The sequence below is a fragment of the Oncorhynchus mykiss genome, chromosome 14 (genome assembly GCF_057628025.1).
Source record: "Oncorhynchus mykiss isolate SJ-2025 chromosome 14, ASM5762802v1, whole genome shotgun sequence".
In the NCBI taxonomy this organism is placed as follows: domain Eukaryota; kingdom Metazoa; phylum Chordata; class Actinopteri; order Salmoniformes; family Salmonidae; genus Oncorhynchus; species Oncorhynchus mykiss.
Genome location: NC_143035.1, coordinates 14,363,983 through 14,385,252, shown reverse-complemented (window position 1 = coordinate 14,385,252; position 21,270 = coordinate 14,363,983). Strand labels below are relative to the sequence as shown.

Sequence of the window (21,270 nt, the reverse complement as noted above, 5' to 3'; positions counted from 1 at the left end):
AGAATAAGGCTGTAATGTAATAAAATGTGGAAAAAGTCAAGGGGTCTGAATACTTTCCGAATGCACTGTATGTTGTGATATATTAATAATGTTGATTAATGTGGTAATGATGTTTAAAAACTACCAGATCACCAAGCATGTTTTCTCAGCCCTGAAACATGAGTAACACATTTCATCTCTCACTTTTCTGCAAACAAAAACGGTTTCTCCTGCACAGGGAATTCCTTTCTTCAGTGAAGGGAGAAACATTGTCAGCTGTCAGACAAGAAAACTTGAATATCTCAAATCGCCATGGCGCACGGAGATTGTAAATTAATGAGATTGTGGAGTCTTGTCGGAGGTACAGTATGTTGACAGGTTTTGTCACAGTTGGACTTTCGGTGGTTCAGCAGACCTCGCATCATGCAGATCTTTTCCTATGGTAATCAAATCATGTAATGTCTGCAATGACGGCTAACCATGGTGCATTGGAAGTGGCGATTGCTCAGAGCCTGGAGGCAGATGCAGAGAGATTCAAATCAAATCAAATGCTATTTGTCACGTGCTTCGTAAGCAACAAGTGTAGACTAACAGAGAAATGCTTTCTTAATGGGCCCTTTGCTACAATGCAGAGAGAAAAATATAGAAAAATATTAACACGAAGAATAAATACACAATGACTAATGATAACTTGGCTATACCCACAGGGTACCAGCACCGAGTAGATGTGCAAGGGTACGAGGTAATTGAGGTAGATACAACTTCTGTGCCTATAGGTAGGAGTAAAGTGACTAGGCAACAGGATAGATAATAAACAGTAGCAGTAGCGTATGTGATGAGTCAAAAAAGGGCAAAAATGGTCAATGCAGATTGTCCATGTAGCTATTTGGTGAACTACTAACTACTGGCTTGGGGGTAGAAGCTGTTTTAGGGTCCTGTTGGTTCTAGACTTGGTGCATCATTAGCAGTTTCCATGCAATAGCAGAAAGGACAGTCTATTACTTGGGTGGCTGGAGTCTGATAATCTTTTGGGCCTTCCTCTGACACCACCTGGTATAGGTCCTTGATGGCAGGGAGCTCGGCCCAAGTGATGTACTGGGCCGTACGCACTAGCCTCTGTAGCGCCTTGCAGTCAGATGCCAAGCAGTTGGTACATCCAGTCAAGATTCTCTCAATGGTGCGGGGGAAGAGAGGGAAGAGTCGTTGTTGTGACCTCTTCACGACTTTGTTGATGTGTGTGGACCATGGAACTTGAAGCTCTAGACCCGCTCCACTATAGCCCTGTCGATGTAGATGGGGCCGTGCTCGGCTCTCTGTTTCCTATAGTCCACGATCAGCTCCTTTGTCTTGCTGACGTTGAGGGAGAGGTTGTTGTCCTGACACCACACTGCCAGGTCACTGACATCCTCTCTACAGGCGGTCTCATCGTTGTCGGTGATCAGGCCTACACCCGCAGTGTCGTCAGCAAAGTTAATGATGGTATAGGAGTCGTGCGCGGCCACATAGTCGTGGGTGAACAGGGAGTACAGAAAGGGACTAAGCACACACCCCTGTGGGGCCCCAGTGTTTAGGGTCAGGTCGGTTAATGTGTTGTTGCCGACCCTCACCATCTGGGGGAGATCCGTCAGGAAGTCCAGGATCCAGTTGCAGAGGGAGATGTTCAGTCCCTGAAACACTGAGCTGTAGTCAATGAACATAATTCTCACATAGGTGTTCCTCTTGTCCAGGTGGGAGAGGGCAGTGAAAGGGGAATCTGTTGATCTGTTGGGACAGTATACGAATTGGAGTGGGTCCAGGGTGTCTGGGATGATGGTGTTGATGTGTGCCATGACCAGCCTTGCAAAACATTTCATGGCTACAGATGTGAGTGCCATGGGGTGATAATAATTGAATAATAATGTTGTAGTCTATGATAGTTTGCAAGCCCTGCCACATCCGACGAGCGTCAGAGCAAGCACAGTAGGAGTCGATCTTTGTCCTGTATTGACGCTTTGCCTGTTTGATGGCTCGTAGAAGGTCGCTGCTGGATTTCTTGTAAGAGTCTGGATTAGTGTCCCCCAAAAATAAATAATTTATTTGGAAACTAATCAGCATGGCTGAGACAGCTACGCTCGCTTCATTCAAATAAAATGAATTCGTTTTTTACCCAGGGCCTGAAAAATTATAGATGTGATCACACCAGGAGTTTTGTGAAGTCACCCTGAGAGGAAGTCACCCTGAGAGGAAGGCGCTATACATTTTGCATTACACCTTGTTTTGTAAGTTCTCCTGATGTGCCTATTACAGTGTAATATTTATATATTTCAAGAATATTGGGATATAGAGATCTACTGTAAAACCTGTAGAGGCCACCAAGTTTTTGCTAGAGGTATGGTGTCTTTTCTGCAGAAAATCTTGATAGCTTTCTGTTTTGAAGTGGGATAAATAGTAAATTGTGGTATGATTTATTGAGTGTGATGGCTTGGTCTGACAGCTCGTTTATCCTTCAGCCTTGTTTTAAGGTGATTTACAGCGAGCATGTGTGTGTGTGTCACATAAATGTTTAAAGATCTGCTCTCTCCAGTGTCCACCCGGTAGACTAGAACGCCATAGGCTGTCCTCCTTCCTGCGTCACGGCTCTGGTGAGCTCACTCTCTACTGTAAGGTTTTAAAGATAGAGTGCACTGGAAACCAATAGTGTTCAAGTGGCATGTAAAAGTGTTTTTAGTTTACTATGCATGCATCAGGTTTGCACTGCATCAGGTGATCTCAGTCCCTAAGCTATCTGTTGTTGTTTAAATGAAGGATTCTAGCTTTAATTGACGTAAGTAAACAAATTACTGTCTGATATTCTGTTCCTCTGTGCGTTTAAGTACAAAGTTATCCTTTGACAACGACATAATAATATTATGAATCAGCCATTTTATTTCACAGGATGTATGTGAAGAAATATATCTATGCAACTGCTCAGATCTCCCATGTGTTTTGATGGGTTGGATGTGTTGTGTTGTGCCCCCCCCCCCCCCCCCTCACCGCATTACCAAGATAAATAAGACTGAATCCTCTTAGCTATTATTGGGGTATGATATTATTTTGTGCTAACACTAAAAATAACAGGAAATGTGGAGTTTGGCTACACTGTGGTAAATGTGCTACATATCAAATGTGCTTATTTAATCGGTTTATTTTCCAGGGGCCACAATCAATGCACTATTTCTCTAGAGGTGACAAGTGAAGACAACTGATACCATGGTACATGTAAAATAATTGTCACGACTCCTACCGAAGGTGGCTCCCCTTCCCGTTCGGGTGGCACTCGGCGGTCGTCGTCGCCGGTCTACTAGCTGCCACTGATTCTTTCCTCCCCCTCCTTGTGTGTTTATTGGTTACACCTGTTATGCATTGTGGTGATTAGTTGGGCTTTATTAGTCAGCCGGCCCACCTGTTTCTTTGTGCGGGATTGTTTGTGTAACATTTGTGCATGTTGAGTCGAACGTGTTTGTTCCTGTTCGTGGGTTTTTGCTGGACTGTTTTAGTCCCCATGTTTGGGGCATTTGTTTTTTAGCATCCAGTGTTTCGTGGGGTGGCCTATGTTCGCCGTGTGAGCATTAAAGAGCACTACCTTGAACTCTCTGTTTCCAGCGCCTGACTTCACACCCAAGACACCCAGATCGTTACAATAATACCAAAATGAAAACTAGTAGTACTTGATGTACCTGATGTCACACAGTAGCAGACTTAGCCCTGATGACACACAGTGGCAGACTTAGCCCTTAGCCCTGATGTCACATAGTAGCAGATTTAGCCCTGATGTCACATAGTAGCAGACTTAGCCCTGATGTCACACAGTACCAGACTAGTACAGTAGAATGACAAACAGCAACGGTTGGATAAGCCTATAGTATTTGTTTGTATACTGTAGAGATCATGAGAGCTATCCCTATGCATTAGCCTCTGTGAAAGGGGGTACATTATGGGAGTAGTGTTGCAGTGTGTTCTGTGTACTGTGTCTACTATAGCTGGAAGTTGTTGAGTGTTGGACAGACGTTCTTATATTCAGGAAAATTGTACAAGGGAAAAGCATGTACAATTGTACATGGTACATTTCACACCATGATAAGAGTCACTGACTCATAGCAACAAGAGGGTAGATCAGACTTGAAACGTTGCTTGTTAGGGGGAGGTAGTTGCAGAAATGTTGGAATGTTTGGAAGGCAACCAAGTTTAACTCCTCAGTATGACGTCTTAATTTACACATGGCCAGATGGCACTACAGCAAACAGACAATCCCAGTACAGAATGGGATCTGTGGCCAGGTGTTTCTCTGGTATAGAGCCCATGGAATAGTGGAGGTTTAGCACACAAATATGGACCAAGTTTATTTGATTAGCGAAACATTTTTTACAAAAGTGTGTTCTGTAGCTCTACTGTAAAACTGCATGGTTACCTCCAGACATTATCGACCAATCCGTATATCAAGTTCAACCGATTGTATTTTATTTACTTTAATTGCATGCAGAAAACTGTCACATTTTATGAATCACTTGTGTCCTCATTCGAAGTGCCATCTTGAGAATGGAATTATGAAATCAGTGACAATTAAGTTTTAGAAGAAGCAGACTCGAGTTCAGAACGAGGCCATTCCATTAAAAAAAATACACTAAGGAATATTAAGCTACCCGTTCCTTGTTATGTACGCTCTGGGGTTTATGTTAAATTATTATAAGGGCTAGTGTGTGTTCTTTGATGGTCCCAGGGGGTTGTGGGACTGTAAAGCTTCTCCTTTTCTCCTGTCTCTTTTTCTCTATATCCTCAAGTCATGCTGTTCACTTCCACTGATTTGGTGTCTCGTTAACAAGTGGAGCATGCCCATTTTTCATGCCCTCTTTACCCCAAGCTTGTCAACTCAGCTGTTTTATTTGAGTCCACTTTCTAATTTGGTACAGTATTCCCGTGCTCTTTTTCTTGCTTTGTTGCAATTTTTGTAATCAATTTGGATGGCGAGAAATAGTATTGTTGTGGTGCCTGTTGAGAAAATGGTTTGTGTTAAGGCCAATGTATTACCAAGGTAATGTACGATCTCTTTGACTCACTGAATGTAAGCTCTCTTTGACTCACTGAATGTAAGCAATCTTTGACTCACTGAATGTAAGCTCTCTCTGACTCACTAAATGTAAGCTCTCTTTGACTCACTGAATGTAAGCTCTCTCTGACTCACTAAATGTAAGCTCTCTTTGACTCACTAAATGTAAGCTCTCTTTGACTCACTAAATGTAAGCTCTCTTTGACTCACTAAATGTAAGCTCTCTTTGACTCACTGAATGTAAGCTCTCTTTGACTCACTAAATGTAAGCTCTCTTTGACTCACTAAATGTAAGCTCTCTTTGACTCACTAAATGTAAGCTCTCTCTGACTCACTGAACGTAAGCTCTCTCTGACTCACTGAATGTAAGCTCTCTCTGACTCACTGAATGTAAGCTCTCTCTGACTCACTGAATGCCAGCTCTCTCTGACTCATTGAATGAATGAATGTAATCAAATCATTTTTGGATTATTTCCTAAAATAATGTGTTGATTCTGTTAAAGTAGTACCTGATTAATTGTCACACCGGAAAGGTGCAGTGAAATATGTTGTTTTAGTACAGTGCCTCTGGAGCAAATTAGGGTTTGGTGCCTTTCTCAAAGACACATCGGCAGATTTTTCACCTTGACATATTTTTAAGGTGCATACGTTAGTACTTATCCTGCCTTATATGGCGATAGGTAGCCTAAGCCTAATATACCTATCGCCATATAAGGCAGGATAAGTACTAACGTATGCACCTTAAAAATATGTCCACAATTAGCTAAACTAGAAATAATATATACTCATTATACGCTTAAAAAAACAAAGAGCATTGAAGAGATTGGTAGACAAATTTGAAGGCAATGTCCTCTGCAATAGCTGTCTTGTAATTAGAAACTATAGATGTGACATTACAAAATCAGGCTAACATTGGAAACTTCTGAAACAAAAGCCTGCATTTAAATTTCAAAGCTACTCATTTACTTTGAATAGGGCACAATTTAACTTAGCATAAATCCAGTCTCTTCTTCGGAACAAATTATGTGTCTTGTATTGAATCTGAGGCAATTAGGCTCCCAACAATAAGTAATTGGTATTCTGATTGAATGAAAATGCTTTGGTTTAGGCCTGGGTGGGTGGAAGTGGAAGAGTGAGTGGATGGAGGGTTGCAGGGAACATGAACTGAGTGGCCCAGATGTTTCATCAATCAGTTGCATAATGAAATATCAAAGGCTTTCCTTTGCTTAGACTGCTGACTGCACTTGCATTCCTTTTTTTAATGATTTTTAAAAAACTTTATTTAACTAGGCAAGTCAGTTAAGAACAAATTCTTATTTTCAATGACGGCCTAGGAACAGTGGGTTAACAGCCTTGTTCAGGGGCAAAACAACCGATTTTTACCTTGTCAGCTCTGGGATTCAATCTAGCAACCTTTCTGTTACTAGCCCAATCCTCTAACCCCTGCTTTAGAGAAGAATTTCAGATATCAGGTTTAGAGCATTACCCTCAGTTATCAAATCTCCATAGATGGCTGACCGTTACATTTTGCAACTCAGCAGAGCTTAATCCCGAGCACCGCTTTCCGAGAAGTAAAGACAAGACATTTACTCTGGGAGAATGTACTGCAATATTTAGTAGGTCTGTGTTTAAAGGTAATTCAACTCGGTGCAGAAAATACACACAATCTTGGTTGTGAACCCACATTTCAGATTGAATGCTTCTACAACATAACATTGCATTTGCATATATTTGTAAGTGATACATTTATGTGAAAAAATAAGACAAACCGAAACATACAGGTTATGCATTTAAGATACTACCTAGATACTAACTAAGTAGACTGCCGAAGAGGCTGCACTATACAATACCAGCTGAATATCCATACATGTAGTATTAAATGCATGTGACAGAGTATGTCTTCTGATACCATATTTAGAAAGAACAATTTACATTAATGCAGAGAATAGAAAAGGCATTGTAAAAAGATTTATAGAAGAATATGTTTCTAATCCACCATGTGCAAGATCACTTCCTGTTTGTAATCCGCATATCCAAATGGAGTAAGGTGTAATATCACCTAGTGTACATGGTCTAGTAATGGTGGATTTTATTTTATGCATAAATATAAATCAGGCCAGGCACTTCATAGGAGGGGTGACATAGTCTTGATAGTCCTGCCATCATCTTATGGCAGCACCTAAAACGGAGGTGACACACTCACTAATTGAGGTCAGAAGATCTCTCAAATAGGACTTTTTAATCTTTCCTAGTCATGTGCTGCTCCTTTTAACAAAATGAAATAGAGAAAGTCCTTCAGGGGTCCACTCTGAAATTAAATGCCCTATAATTCGACAGACAGCTTTCACTGTTGGATGGAGGACTCCCACATCTGTCCCTCATACAGCGAAGGTCTCTGGGCTACTTTACTCATTAACTGGGCCCATTATAGCTTCATCTGAGCTGCCGCCGCTGCTCCAATCTCCTGTCGACGGAGTTGTCGGTGTTGTCAATCTGGGCCTTCCCTGGCCACACTGATACCTGTCTAGCTCCACGGCTCACAGTTGCGGGGGGGGGGAGTCTCCTGGACGTTTGATGACAGTTAAATGGATGTCTGATGGGTTTGAAATGAATTGTGCTTCCCTCGATCTGCCATTGACATGCAATCAATATGCAAAACAGAGGAGAATCTGTGCCCATGCACACTAAAGCCTATTTTGTGGGCCAATTTGGATACTTTGATGAGTGAACAAAGATGTTGATATTTGACGACTGACATTTCTTTGTTTTCCTCTCTGACTCAAAAAGAGCATCTAATATGTTCTTCTTAAACCAAATAATTGCACAGATGAATGACCAAACTAGAATATAGAGCGTATACTATACAGTATACAGTAGGGAATATCCTTGCTACATGGAACACTAAACTGAATGTAGCCTACATGTAGTTATTCCACAAATGACAATCATTACTGGAACTATGCTTCGCTATCAACTTGTTTTTGAGTCTGTGGGTAAACCCCTGCCTTTGGATTGGGGAGAATTCCCAGGCAAGCCTGAGAGATTAGGGCCACCGTCAGGAGTGAAATCCTTTTCTATTGAGCAGAAGCCTGGGAGCTGTTCTGTGGGCTGGCTTCTGCAGTGCCCAGTGGAGAACAGTTAATTGACATTGACTTAAGCATGTCTGCAGGACACCAATAGAGACCCGGCTCCCCCACGGTTCTGAGTGGTGTTTGGAGATTGGGGAGGCAGCTGGGTATGAAAAGGCCACCCCTGAGTAGGAATGCTAATGGAATTGATTTATTTCCCTGTGTCCTGCAGCAATACCTCAGGGCTAATGTTACCAAGGAGTGGACGGAGACTGCTGTGTGCTAAACAGACCAGTTTGCTGAATAGTGATAAGGAAAATAAATCATTATTTATGGACTCAACATTGTGGATAGTTCTCAAATCGGTATAAATACATTATTGTGAGGAGTTGAATTTTTTTTTTAAACTTAATTTCTGGTTTTGTCAAGGTCAGCCTGTGAATCTCTGTTGTTTTTTACAGCTTTGATTCAAATGAGGAGCCATGTGACATGTTAGCAACCTTTCAAGATGAGAGAAATATCCTCATGATAGCTGGCAGAGCATACAGCCATAAAAAATCTGTTGCCGCAGATACGGGTTCTGTTGTCCCACCATTAAACTAACAGTATGTAGTTGGTATGATCAGCTACTTTTTAAAGCTACAATCCTTAATTGAAACAATAACTAAGCAGTCAACCGACCTCTGTTTTGGTAAAAAGCTGAGGGATGGCCCTGGAGAAATGTAACTACTCTCAAATTCATACACAGAGCTATGGATGCAAGGACTGACCATCCATGATATCAACATTATAGTTTTAACCACGTTTTGCAGGTATACAGTTTTTGTTTACATTGGAGTAAAACAAACGTATATTTTGGGTTCTGATGGGGTACGACAGTTGAACTAAACTCATGAGCGATATATAAGTTATATAATTTAAAAAACCAATGGGTATATATCATTAATTTATAAGTCCAAAATGTAATGTAGCAACTAAGGATTCTGCTTTAACAGTCAAAACATTTGATCAATCAAATATGATTGGTAAACAACTTGTTATAATCGAAATGCTAAACCTCAACAGTTCAGAGTTGTAGTTTTTTTGTAGAACAGAGTTCAGTGTTCATCTTTTTATGTCGCTGTGAAAAATGTTGTATTAATGAATTCCAATCCCATAAGAGGGTTGAGCATTGAAGCACAAAGACCATTAAATTGGAAGATATGGATGGAATGACAACTGCTCAAATGGAGGCTTTTTTTGAGCGAGGTGATAAATGACTAAATAGAATTTCTAAGGGATCAAAAGCCCTGCTGTTCTCTATTTGGGTCATTCTCATGAAACCATTCAAATACCATAGCAGTAATGATTTTAAATATAAAACATGTAATTTAGTAATATAACAAATTATCATAATAAAGATAATAGTGTTCTCTACCTTGCATAAAGAGTATTCTCATTACCGCAACGCGTTCAGCTCTGTCTGAATGTATGTAATTCAAACAAAGTCAAATGAAAATACTCTAATGTTCTAATAGATGTTTTCAAATGACAGAAAAATGATTATCTGAATATTCATGTATAATAAAAATGAAAAAATTGTGGAAGAATTAGGTGTCCATGACTGATGTTCTCATCCTCTGCAACATTTTTGAAGGACTGTTAGAGAGTTTTAAATAAAGTTTGATCTTCAATGAAGCAACACATCTGCCAGTACCTTCAAGATGGCTACCAGGTAAGCAGATCTCTTTATATGTCTCCAGATAAAAGTTAAACCTTCTCTTGTCAGACTGTGTACACGACAGTATTGATTATCATTACCGAAGGTAAAAGGTAGTTTTCCACATTTAGAAAAACGTTAGATTTAAAATGTTCTATGAAAATAGACGGCATTAATGTCTAATTATGTACAATGAGTAAAAAATTGCTTAGTCATTATGTTTTCTATATTGTTAGCAAAACATGCTAAGGTCCCTCTTCCTCCGCAACACCATTCTCACTTACCGCTGCAATTTAAGGCCAGTTGCGGTAGAGAGAACTTCTGTTTCGGTAATGAGAATTTAATCATACAGATTATATTTTTAAATATATATAATGAACTATTAATTGAAATATTATTTACTAGCTGTTGATATTTTGCTTTATGTCCTGTTTAATCGCAGACAGTCAGCAAGTGACAAAAAGAAAGCTTTAGCGAAGGCAGACAGAATTCAGAGAAAAAATGTACACCAACCCAGAACTGCTGGAAGAGTACAGAAGGAAGGAGAGAGAGGTCAGGGGTTGGAGAGTTTACAGCAAGAGTAATTAGCATATATAGTCAATAGGAAGCCGATTCCCCATACAGTGTCTATAGCAAGTCAATACCCTACAGTGTTTAGAAGTTTACACGCACGCACACACACACGCACACACACACACGCACACACACACACACACACACTGAGCCATTCAGTCTCTACTATAGGATGACATGTCCATAACAGTAAGATTTTCCCATGTTTTGAGACATGACAATTTCATTCTTCCGTTCCATTTCCAGATATCAAAAATGAAAGCAAAATTGTAAAACCAGGAAAACTCAAGATCTGACAAAGAAGCAACATGAAAAGAAGAAAGAACAGTGGGGGGGAAACTCAAAGGTATTACAGAAAAAAGAAACAGCTAAAAGCTGTGTTGGACGTGACACCACCAAGCCAGGAAGATGATACACTTCAACATGTTCAAGAACCAAACTGAAGAAGTTATTCAAAATCTTCAAGACAGCCTCCTCAAGAGAACAGCCATTCTCACCTCAGCAGGTAAATGTCCCTGCCATCAACTCAACTCCTAAAAGAAGAGACACCAGGACCAATGAAGACATCTACCCCAAAAGAATCACCCACAAAATATCCGGAGAAATTCAGAAAAGGGGCCAGATATTCCGTAAGAGAGCCTTACCGGACACTATGGCAAATCTTCATAGAAGATTTCTGTCTGAGAATCCAAGGCATAACCTTTCCAAGGCTCCATTCTTTAAACTTAAGCCATTTTGGATTGGCCAGTGAAGAGTCACAGACAGAGAAACGTGTGCTTGCAAAACGCATGAGAACTTTGGCTTGAAGATAAAGAAGCTGCACCAGCTTGGAGGTCATAGAAACTTAATCCCCAATGGACACTGTACAGGCCAGTGTGTGTGGTGATGATGACATGTGCTGTTCTAATGTTTTTGTATGTGTTGTTTTTATGTGCTCTCTGTTTTAGCCTATGTATGTTATGTACTTTTGAAGCACAGCAAAATGAAATTGATTGAACTTGAATCCATGATTGTGCCGATATCTAATTTATTGTCTACATAAAACGTTGTTTTTAACCATACCTCAGTCTTAGTATACTTATTATCATTACCGAAATCATCAACCTCATTTCCGAACCTATGTATCATTACCACAACGGGTGTTCATTTAATGTTAATTGAATGAATGGAAAAACAGTAGTTTGCTTTTAAATGCATGTGCAGAATCTATACTTTACGTTCTTTCAGGCTTGCCACATCATTTTGAAAATATGTCAGGTTTCAATGAAATATCAAAAATATTAGGTTGTAGATTGCGTTGCGGTAATGTGAGAAATCAGTAAAAATCAAAAAAAAAAAAATATTAATTCAGAGTTTCAAGTAACTGTGCATGACTGTTTATAATCAAAAAAATAATAATGTGAAAATGTATTAGCTTTCCTAATGGTCTTGACGTTTTCAGAGCGTTGCGGTAATGAGATTTTTTAAGCACTTGTTTTGGAAAATATGTTCAAAAAGGTGTTAAATTGACAGTAAATGATTTTAAATGAATGCTCACAAACACTTAAGACCTTGTTATGAATGCCTACAAATGAAATGTATTGATGCAAGTCTTTTTAAAGATTTCATGTTTGAAATCTTTGAAACCAAGATTTCGTGAGAGTAGAACTCTGTACAGAGAGCTAATGCCTGCAACCTTTAAACGTTCATTAAATATCAAAACAAAGGCTGCTTGCATAACAGTACTTTTCCCCCTCCCAGTGAAAATGCTGGAAAATGTCTCACCATTGTAATCGATTCATTTAAATCCTGTGTCTGTGTCCTATGCAATGGCATTTAACATAATTGTAAAAAATATATGTCTATAACCCTTGCTAGGCATACGTCCATCATCTTTCTAGTGGATTTGTTTGGTGTAGAAGGTTGCTCATACCCATATCAGAGACCCTCTCATGGCAAACAGACTTTATTACGAGAGGAGCCCCATTTGCATTACTTTGATGTCCCTTTACCACTCACCCTGCAACATGATTACCAGTTAAATCTTTTGGAAACAAGATCCAATCACCCTTTGAATGACACAGTACATTCTGTTCACAGCCCTTTCGCTTTTATTGAATAGATGTCAAATTGATTGGAAAACGTAGAGATGCATAACAACCATGTGGAGATGAAAAATGAACGTCGTCAGCTACAGAAACAGTTACAATTGATACATTGTTGTCTGCACATGTAATGTCGTTGCTTTACTAAAATAAGCTAAGTATGATTTCATATTGCGGTTCTGGAAGTAATCTCTACCGTCCTACAAAATCTTTTCTCATTTCCCTATAACAGAACTACGTTTATACCACTGCACTGCTTTTGAATAATTTATGAGAATTATAATGTACAGTGAGCCATCAGAAACACACGACGATGAACAATTATATGAAATCACTTTATTCTCAGAGTGTGCGGTGATTCCATTTTGGCAGGAATGTTACAGAGACTAAAAGATCAGCCTAAAATGGCATGCAGGGAGGCTGTCAGGTGGAGCTTTTCAACACAGAAGACACAAACAATTATCTTAACAACCTTGCCTACAGTACATCGCACACCATAAGCATGCACACAATTGTCAACAAATAGAGAGAGCGAGAGAGAGAGAGAGAGAGAGAGAGAGAGAGATAGGGAGAAGGGTAAGAAGATTTTACAATACAAAAAAATACTAAAGAGACAGATTTCTCGAAGTACAACCACCAGTGGACGTAAACAGGAACGATACAGACAGAAAACTGCACCAGGATAAGCATCTTCTCAACACAGAGGAAACAGTCGAAGACAATGCAAAGATAGAAACATCAGACAGTTACATTCAAGTCACAACATAGGAATGTTTTAAGTGAGATTTTTGTCAGGCAGTTTTTATCATATCGATGGTTAATTGAGGGGTGAAATGAAAGAATGGTTTAACTTGAAGAGTGAGAAAGAGTGGATCAACAGCAATCTGGCATGGTGTCTACTAGAATAGCAAACAAATAACCATTTTAGACATTTGACTTGTTTTTCAGCCATTCGTCAATAAGTGGCATTTGTTTGCGATTAGGTGACAAATAGGCAGAGATGCCATTTTGTAGATGAAAGGTGAAGGTGACTGTTTTTCTTTCTGAGCACTTTCATGGCTGTTTAGTATTCTACAATGTGTTCCAAGTAGGAAATCTGGAACTTTGACAGGATTTCAGACAACTGTAAGTTGCTGGAAAACCTTGTCGGGTTGGTTCTATAAAAAAATGTATAAGGGGCAAACCAGATCCATGCCATCTATCCATTATCCTCGTAAATGAATGATGTGGTGTGCTTGGTCCCTAACAACAAAATACTGCAATTTCAAACTAAGTTGTGGTCATTACATGATCACTACAAAATATGAATAAAAACGTACAAACGAAAAGCTAAAATACCTGAGAATTTGAAATGAAGAAAAAATATGAGATAAAGAAATTGAAAATATGAGACATTCTATCACTAACAAGACTATTCTTTGGTTTTTAATAGAATAAAACATGTCAATGATGAATTGAATGCTGTCGATGAATGCATGTGCCAACAACTAATAAATAGAAAAGTAGTATACAGTAATTGTATAATACCAACAAGTATTGGTTGTTCATTTCAGCTAAGTTTTAGCACATTGATAAATAAGTGGCTGAAGGCAGTTCACAAGTACATAAACATCACAGGAAGTTCAATAAATGTGCTCTATTAATGACCTCAAGGTTGTGGCTTTCATATGTCTAGCTTTAAACATTGTAGGCAATTGGCAGGAAAGTTTGAGAGCGTACTATGTAGCTAGGTTTTACATCATGCTCATTTTTCTTCTCTATTTCACTGCTACTACATTAGTAAGGCCCCAGAATCACACCTGGCAGGTTTCTAACGGCTAATCTTGAATCTAACTAGCATCAACACTGGGCCGATTTAAACAGTGGCAGTTTCACAATTACCATCGCCTAACTGCTTGGCACTTGTCTAGTGTACTCAACATTGATTGGTTTGCAAGCAAATATTATTATCCCAGATTGTGCATTATTGACAAATGCTCAATAGCTAGCTAACTAGCTTGTTCACTCCCAAATAAAGGCTTCACAAGCTATCTGTTACCTAGCAATCTATACGTTAGCTAGCTAGCTGCTATAATGCATTACATTTTTCCCTTTGATTACGTGTTGGACTTTTTTTTTTTTCTGTACATGGCAGGCAAGATAGCTATTGACATTTACTTGGTCATGTGTTGAATCTGTATCTACCTCAACACTTAAAAAGGATTTTCAAGCACAATTTCCTTACAGTAAGAGAAGAACATCAAAGGCATTCTTTACACATACTAGCGACATATTTGTCATTTGATGTCCATGATTATTTGAAGCCAGTGGCCATATGGATGTCCATGATCCTATGAAGCCAGTGGCCTTATGGAATGTGTTAAATATTTGGAATGTTTGAAGCAGACGGTCCAGCTTAATTCATTTTAAATTAAGAAATTAAGAAATAGATTGAAAATTATGAAATAACTTTCAATAAAGTTAGAATAAACTTTCAATAACTTTCAATAAATAATTCTGTGGTAGAACTAAAGCACAGCAACTTCTGGGGAAATGTACATGTTGACCTCTGGGATCAAAATGGACAACATATACATGTATACAAACTCAGCGGAGGACAACTCTTTCCTATGGTGTATACATTCGTCTTAAGTTATTACTAATTACCTGTCTTGTCCTGCATTCTCACAATTTACCGGTATGTTAGAACCACAAACCAAATCCCACTGAGAGACAAGGACCCTCACCGGTTCAAATGCTGTCCGATCAAACCCCCAACATTAAGCCAAACCTCCACCTCTTTCCCCACATCACACTTCAGACTGAGTTCGTATGCTTTGCCGTTACTAGTCAGACAACGCTGTGTCTGTACACTGACACACAAAACGTATTAAGCTCAACACATAATGAAGAGTGTCTGTTTTTGCTGATTCAGGACTGCACTCCATTTAGTTAACAGGAAAACCTTGAACAATATTGTATATTGCACCATTGTCACTGTCTGTTCACATAAAGTGTGTTCACAACATAGTTGTGCTTGAGAAAATGATGAGTACATCTCGTTAAATCTATATTTACAGACATGGAAATAAGAAGAGTAAGCATCTGCGTCCAATTGCCGGATTTGATTCCCACAAGTCCTACTTTATAGGAGCGAAGCAGATAAAGTTAGCAACAAGACATACAACTCTATTGGTTTGTACTAAGCACAGGTACATCAGGAATGTTGCCAATGTTGTTTGGTTCATTGTTGAGCATTTTCATTTTTATCGTGGACATCTCAAGGAAGAACAGTTAGGATGTTTATGTCTAGCCTACTGTACATAGTAGTAGTGGTGTCATTGAAACAACATTGAAAACCAGAGTTATTGCCTCAATATTAATGTATTTCACTTAATCATAACAAATTAAATGGAATTTGTACATGTACTGTACTCCAAAAATATATATTAACTGCATGCTTGAAAAACATTTATTGTTGAATTAGTTATCCATTTTCTTTCTGGTTCACCACATTGTTACTATTACCATTATTATAATTTATTTTACATTAGAACCTATGAATGTTTTGGGACGTAGAACAGTATATGGATAAAGTCTCAATGGAGAAGCAATAAACAGCTAAATTCAATCAAATTTGATATGATTTGGAGAATTTCTCAAAAGTTTAAATTATGGCTTAGACTTTTTAATATATTTTCTGGTAATCACATATATTTATTTTAAACCAGAGGCTGTTTACAAACAAAAAGGGTGGATTATGGTTGATCTCAGATCACATTCTAAGGCCTGGACACCTTGAAAACCTGACATCAAATTTGTCTTTAAGTTAATGTTTTGGATCTATGCAGATGCTACATAGGTCTCATAGTATCACCAATCAGTGGTCTTCCTTCCACATAAGACAATGTAACACAGATCATTTAAGTTAAGGACAAATATTATGGCATCTTGATTCAACCAGGGCTCTTAGAACAGGGATGTATGGGTGAAGGAGAAGGGTCGGTTAGGATGGTGGTCTTGGTTATGTGTGTTGGAAGGTTAACAATCTAATATCGCCAACACTGTTACTTTTTATTGAACATATCCATAAGTGGACCAGGAAGGAATTTCATGACGGTGTCCATGATACTTTCCTCCTCCTCCTCCTCGTCTCCGCAGCCGGGTGGGACAGCCTTCTTTGGGCGGGTGAGACTCCCTTCTGCTGCCTGATCCAAAGCAGCCTGGGCCTCGGCTTCCTTCTCCTCCTTCTTCTTGATGCCGTACTGGAACAGAAAAGAAACAAAGGCAGCCATTTTATGGAACAAATATAAACTTCACATCACACGTGCACTTCTGTACTTTCTATCAATTTTGTGGCGCTCTTCAGTCTTAATAGAGTTTTGTGCACCTCAATGTGACAATATAATACACATAACAGTACAAGATGGTAGTTATGGTTGATTTTATGATAATTAAAGGGGGGGGGGGGGTTTAGTCTACCTTTTCTCCTTGCAATGCCTCCCCTGGAATAAACAAAGTGTAGAGTGCTTTTTTGAATGCACAACCAAGATCTTGAGCTTGCAATGAACTTGTCTCGTTATGACCCGCCAAGATGCGTTGTGCCAGTTACTTGGCAATGAGCCACCTGGCACTTAATCTGCCTCCTTGAATACCAACAATTTGCATAGTAATATAGAGACCTTGTGCCCCTCTCCATTCAAATCAAGTGGATTTGTTCTTGAATTAAAGTCATTATTTTAATACTAAGCTGAATATTGGCAGGAAAATCCTTTTAGTGTAAAATCATTTCAACAACTTCACTTGTCTTTCCTCCACATTCAATTCAGGTTGAAATAATGGATCACATCATACTTCAAGTGATACATTTTTGGGGGGGAATTTTGTGTTCCTCTGGAGACATATCTCAATGGTTGTGTATGTACCCGTTATCGTTGCAAAATATCTCAACCTTCTTCTGTCTTTGATCAAGTAGTGTAAAACACATTATGGAAAGTGGAAATCATTTCCTCTTGCAGGACAATAAATAACAATTAATCAATACATTAACCAATCAATCACCATGCATTTAAATAATTTAGCAGACAATTAGGGTTAAGTGCCTTACCCAACGGCACATCGACAGATGTTTCACGTAGTCGGCTCAGGGACTTGAACCAGCAACCTTTCAGTTACTGGCCCAATGCTCTTAACCACCACGCTTCCAGCCCCCCGTGATTTTCAGTATAACATGATCTACAACAATAGCGCCCATTATACTGCACAGTAGGAACAAAACAAGACTACTTTCTCTGAGATCAGCCAGGTGAGCTTTCCACTATGCGAGGGAGGATTGGGCCTCTATTAGACCTCTGGCTGAGAGAGCTTCTGGTGAGTTACTGTCAGATGCTGAGGAGGGGAGTAGGGCCACAGTGAGGGCCGACAGCCTACCTGACTGACTGATGGACCATCCTGGGGCACGGAAGCGGAAAATGAGTCGGACTCTCCTGTGACGCTTTGCTGCTCTCCCAAGCAGAGAATGTGATTCTCAGCCAGTAAACATCTTAAAGGAGGATGGATCTTGTGGCTTTAGCACAGAGAGGACATAGTTTGTGAACTGGGACTCAGAATGGGGCAAGGCAGGGAGTGCTCTCAGTACTAGAGGTCGACCGACTATGATTTTTCAACGCCGATACAGATTATTGGAGGACCAAAAAAGCCGATACCGATTAATCGGACGATTATTTTTTATTTATTTGTAATAATGACAATTACAACAATACTGAATGAACACTTATTTTAACTTCATATAATACATCAATAAAATCTATTTAGCCTCAAATAAATAATGAAACATGTTCAATTTGGTTTAAATAATGCAAAAACAAAGTGTTGGAAAAGAAAGTAAAATTGCAATATGTGATGTGTAAGAAAGCTAACGTTTCAGTTCCTTGCTCAGAACATGAGAACATATGAAAGCTGGTGGTTCCTTTTAACATGAGTCTTTAATATTCCCAGGTAAAAAGTTTTAGGTTGTAGTTATTATAGGAATTATAGGACTATTTCCCTCTATACCATTAGTATTTCATTAACCTTTGACTATTGGATGTTCTTATAGGCACTTTAGTATTGCCAGTGTAACAGTATAGCTTTCGTCCCTCTCCTCACTCCTCCCTGGGCTCGAACCAGCAACACAACAACAACAGCCACCATCGAAGCAGCGTTACCCATGCAGAGCAAGGGGAACAACTACTAGAAGGCTTAGAGCGAGTGACTTTTGAAACGCTATTAGCGCACGCTAACTAGCTAGCCATTTCACTTCGGTTACACCAGCCTCATCTCGGGAGTTGATAGGCTTGAAGTCATAAACAGCGCAATGCTTGACGCACAACGAAGAGCTGCTGGCAAAACGCACGAAAGTGCTGTTTGAATTAATGTTTACGAGCCTGCTTCTGCCTACCACCACTCTGTCAGATACTTAGATACTTGTATGTTCAGTCTGATTATATGCAACGCAGGACACGCTAGATAATATCTAGTAATATCATCAACCATGTGTAGTTAACTACCGATTATGATTGATTGTTTTTTGTAAGATAGGTTTAATGCTAGCTAGCAACTTACCTTGGCTTACTGCATTTGCGTAACAGGCAGTCTCCTTGTGGAGTGCAACGAGAGAGAGGCGGGTCGTTATTGTATTGGACTAGTTAACTGTATGGTTGCAAGATTGGATCCCCCGAGCTGACAAGGTGAAAATCTGTCATTCTGCCCCTGAACGAGGCAGTTAACCCACCATTCCTAGGCCAACATTGAAAATAAGAATGTGTTCTTAACTAACTTGCCTAGTTAAATAAAGGTATACATTTTTTTATTTTTTTATTTTAAATCGGCAAATCGGCACCCAAAAATACCGATTTCCGATTGTTATGAAAACTTGAAATTGGCCCAAATTAATCAGCCATTCCGATTAATCGGTCGACCTCTACTCAGTACTATCTGAGGCATATAGAAATGCTAATGCTAATTTTGTCACAATAACACAAATCAAAAGTGTGTAAGACATTAATTAAAATGCATCAGACTGGTATTGTGGAATATTCTAATCAAGTGAGAGACTTTGTTATTTCTTCAAACAATCATCTTTATTCAATATCGATTAATTATTGCAATAATGAGACTAGTCAACCGGCCGAGCAGCCTAACTCATAACGAAAAAATAAAGATCATATATAGGACCTAAAAATCCTTATTCAGGGCTGGTTCCACCCCTCCCATAAGCCACCCTGGTCTATCTCCTGGTTATCTGCATGGGGTGTTGTTTTACCCACAACCTGGCTTAGTTTCCCAGATGCCAGGAAGATGAAACAATGAGCGATTGTTCTAAACTCTTCCAGGCTCTCTCTATCTCAGGTCACACACACCACATCTTGTCTATGGAATGCCAGCTTTAGGTTTTTATCACCAAGTCATTGTCAGCTCAAGCTATCTCTAGCAAAACCCATTTATTTGACCATACTCCCAGACTAACTGCAGGAAGCTAGAGTGGAAACCATCTCTTTATAGAAACACAAAATTAAACAGAACAGAAATGTCCTACTTTCTGTTAAGTGTATAATCGTTAACTATTAATATCAAACAAATCAGGTAAATACATCATTTTTCTAACACACTGGTCATATTTCATATTCCAATGTGAATTTGCTAATTGCTCATGATTCTTTAATGGTAGGCCTGCTAGAAAAGGCGTTCTTTAATCTTCGAGGCTTAAACAATGAAATAAGCTGACTCACTTGATTTTCCAAGACAATTCCTGACTGCTTTACACAACGGCACAATAGAGACGGCACAAGTTTGCTAGAAGTTACTGAAAGAGCCGTAGCATTTTGCTGATGCCAATAGTGTGGTTGTGCATGTTGGAGAAGATCAACAGAGATGTTACTCAGTCACATCTTGAGTGACACATGGAGATTCATTCTTAATCCTGGTGAGATCAGCTAAGTGCCAGTGCCGCAAATAAGACGCTGCGTCTTTAGCCCCTCTCTTTGCATAGGAATTGATTGGCATTAAATAGGAAGTTGGTTATCTCACAGACGGTGATGATTCCGCACATTACTCCACACTTACTAACAGTAACATCTACAGATTACATACAGTGAGGAAACCTTTAAGTCTGGTTTAAAGACTGATCACACCTATTGTATTGGATGTTAAAGGCCCAGTGCAGTCAAAAAACGTGAGTTTACAAAACAATAAGGACATCTGCTCTTTCCATGACATAGACTGACCAGGTGAATCCAGGTGAAAGCTATGATCCCTTCTTGATGTCACTTGTTAAATCCACTTCAATCAGTGTAGATGAAGGGGAGAAGACTGGTTAAAGAAGGATTTTTAAGCCTTGAGACAATTGAGACATAGATTGTGCATGTGCTCCATTAAGAGGGCGTATGGTATGATGACCCTCCTACTTTGTCTGCTGTATTCTTTCTCTCTGTTCTGGTTTTCCTTAATAAGATGTCGGTGGGCGGAGCTGGGAGTGTCGTCAGTGAAATGGGACACACCTGGGATCGGATGAGGGTAAGCATAAAGATGTCTGCCACGCTGCTCATCAACACTGGGGCCCCTCAGGGGTGTGTGCTTAGTCCCTCCTGTACTCCCTGTTCACCCACAACTGTGTGGCCAAGCACAACTCCAACACCATCAAGTTTGCTGATGACACAACAGTGGTAGGCCTGATCACTGACAATGATGAGACAGCCTATAGGGAGGAGGTCAGAAACCTAGCAGCGTGATACTAGGACCACAACCTCTCTCAATGTGAGCAAGACAATGGAGCTGATCGTGGACTAT

The 21,270-nt window shown here is 39.5% G+C and overlaps 1 protein-coding gene across 2 annotated transcripts in view; it reads right to left on the bottom strand.

Annotated features, from left to right (window-relative positions):
* Nucleotides 1–12,786: 12,786 nt before the first annotated feature.
* Nucleotides 12,787–21,270, bottom strand: part of LOC110488871 (complexin-1) — a 69,605-nt gene continuing 61,121 nt past the window's right edge. For both annotated transcript variants that reach the window (XM_021561308.3, XM_021561307.3), the window contains exon 4: nt 12,787–16,709. In XM_021561308.3, coding sequence (XP_021416983.1) covers nt 16,512–16,709 — 198 coding nt within the window. In that variant the 3' untranslated portion in view covers nt 12,787–16,511. The remainder of the gene's footprint in view (nt 16,710–21,270) is intronic.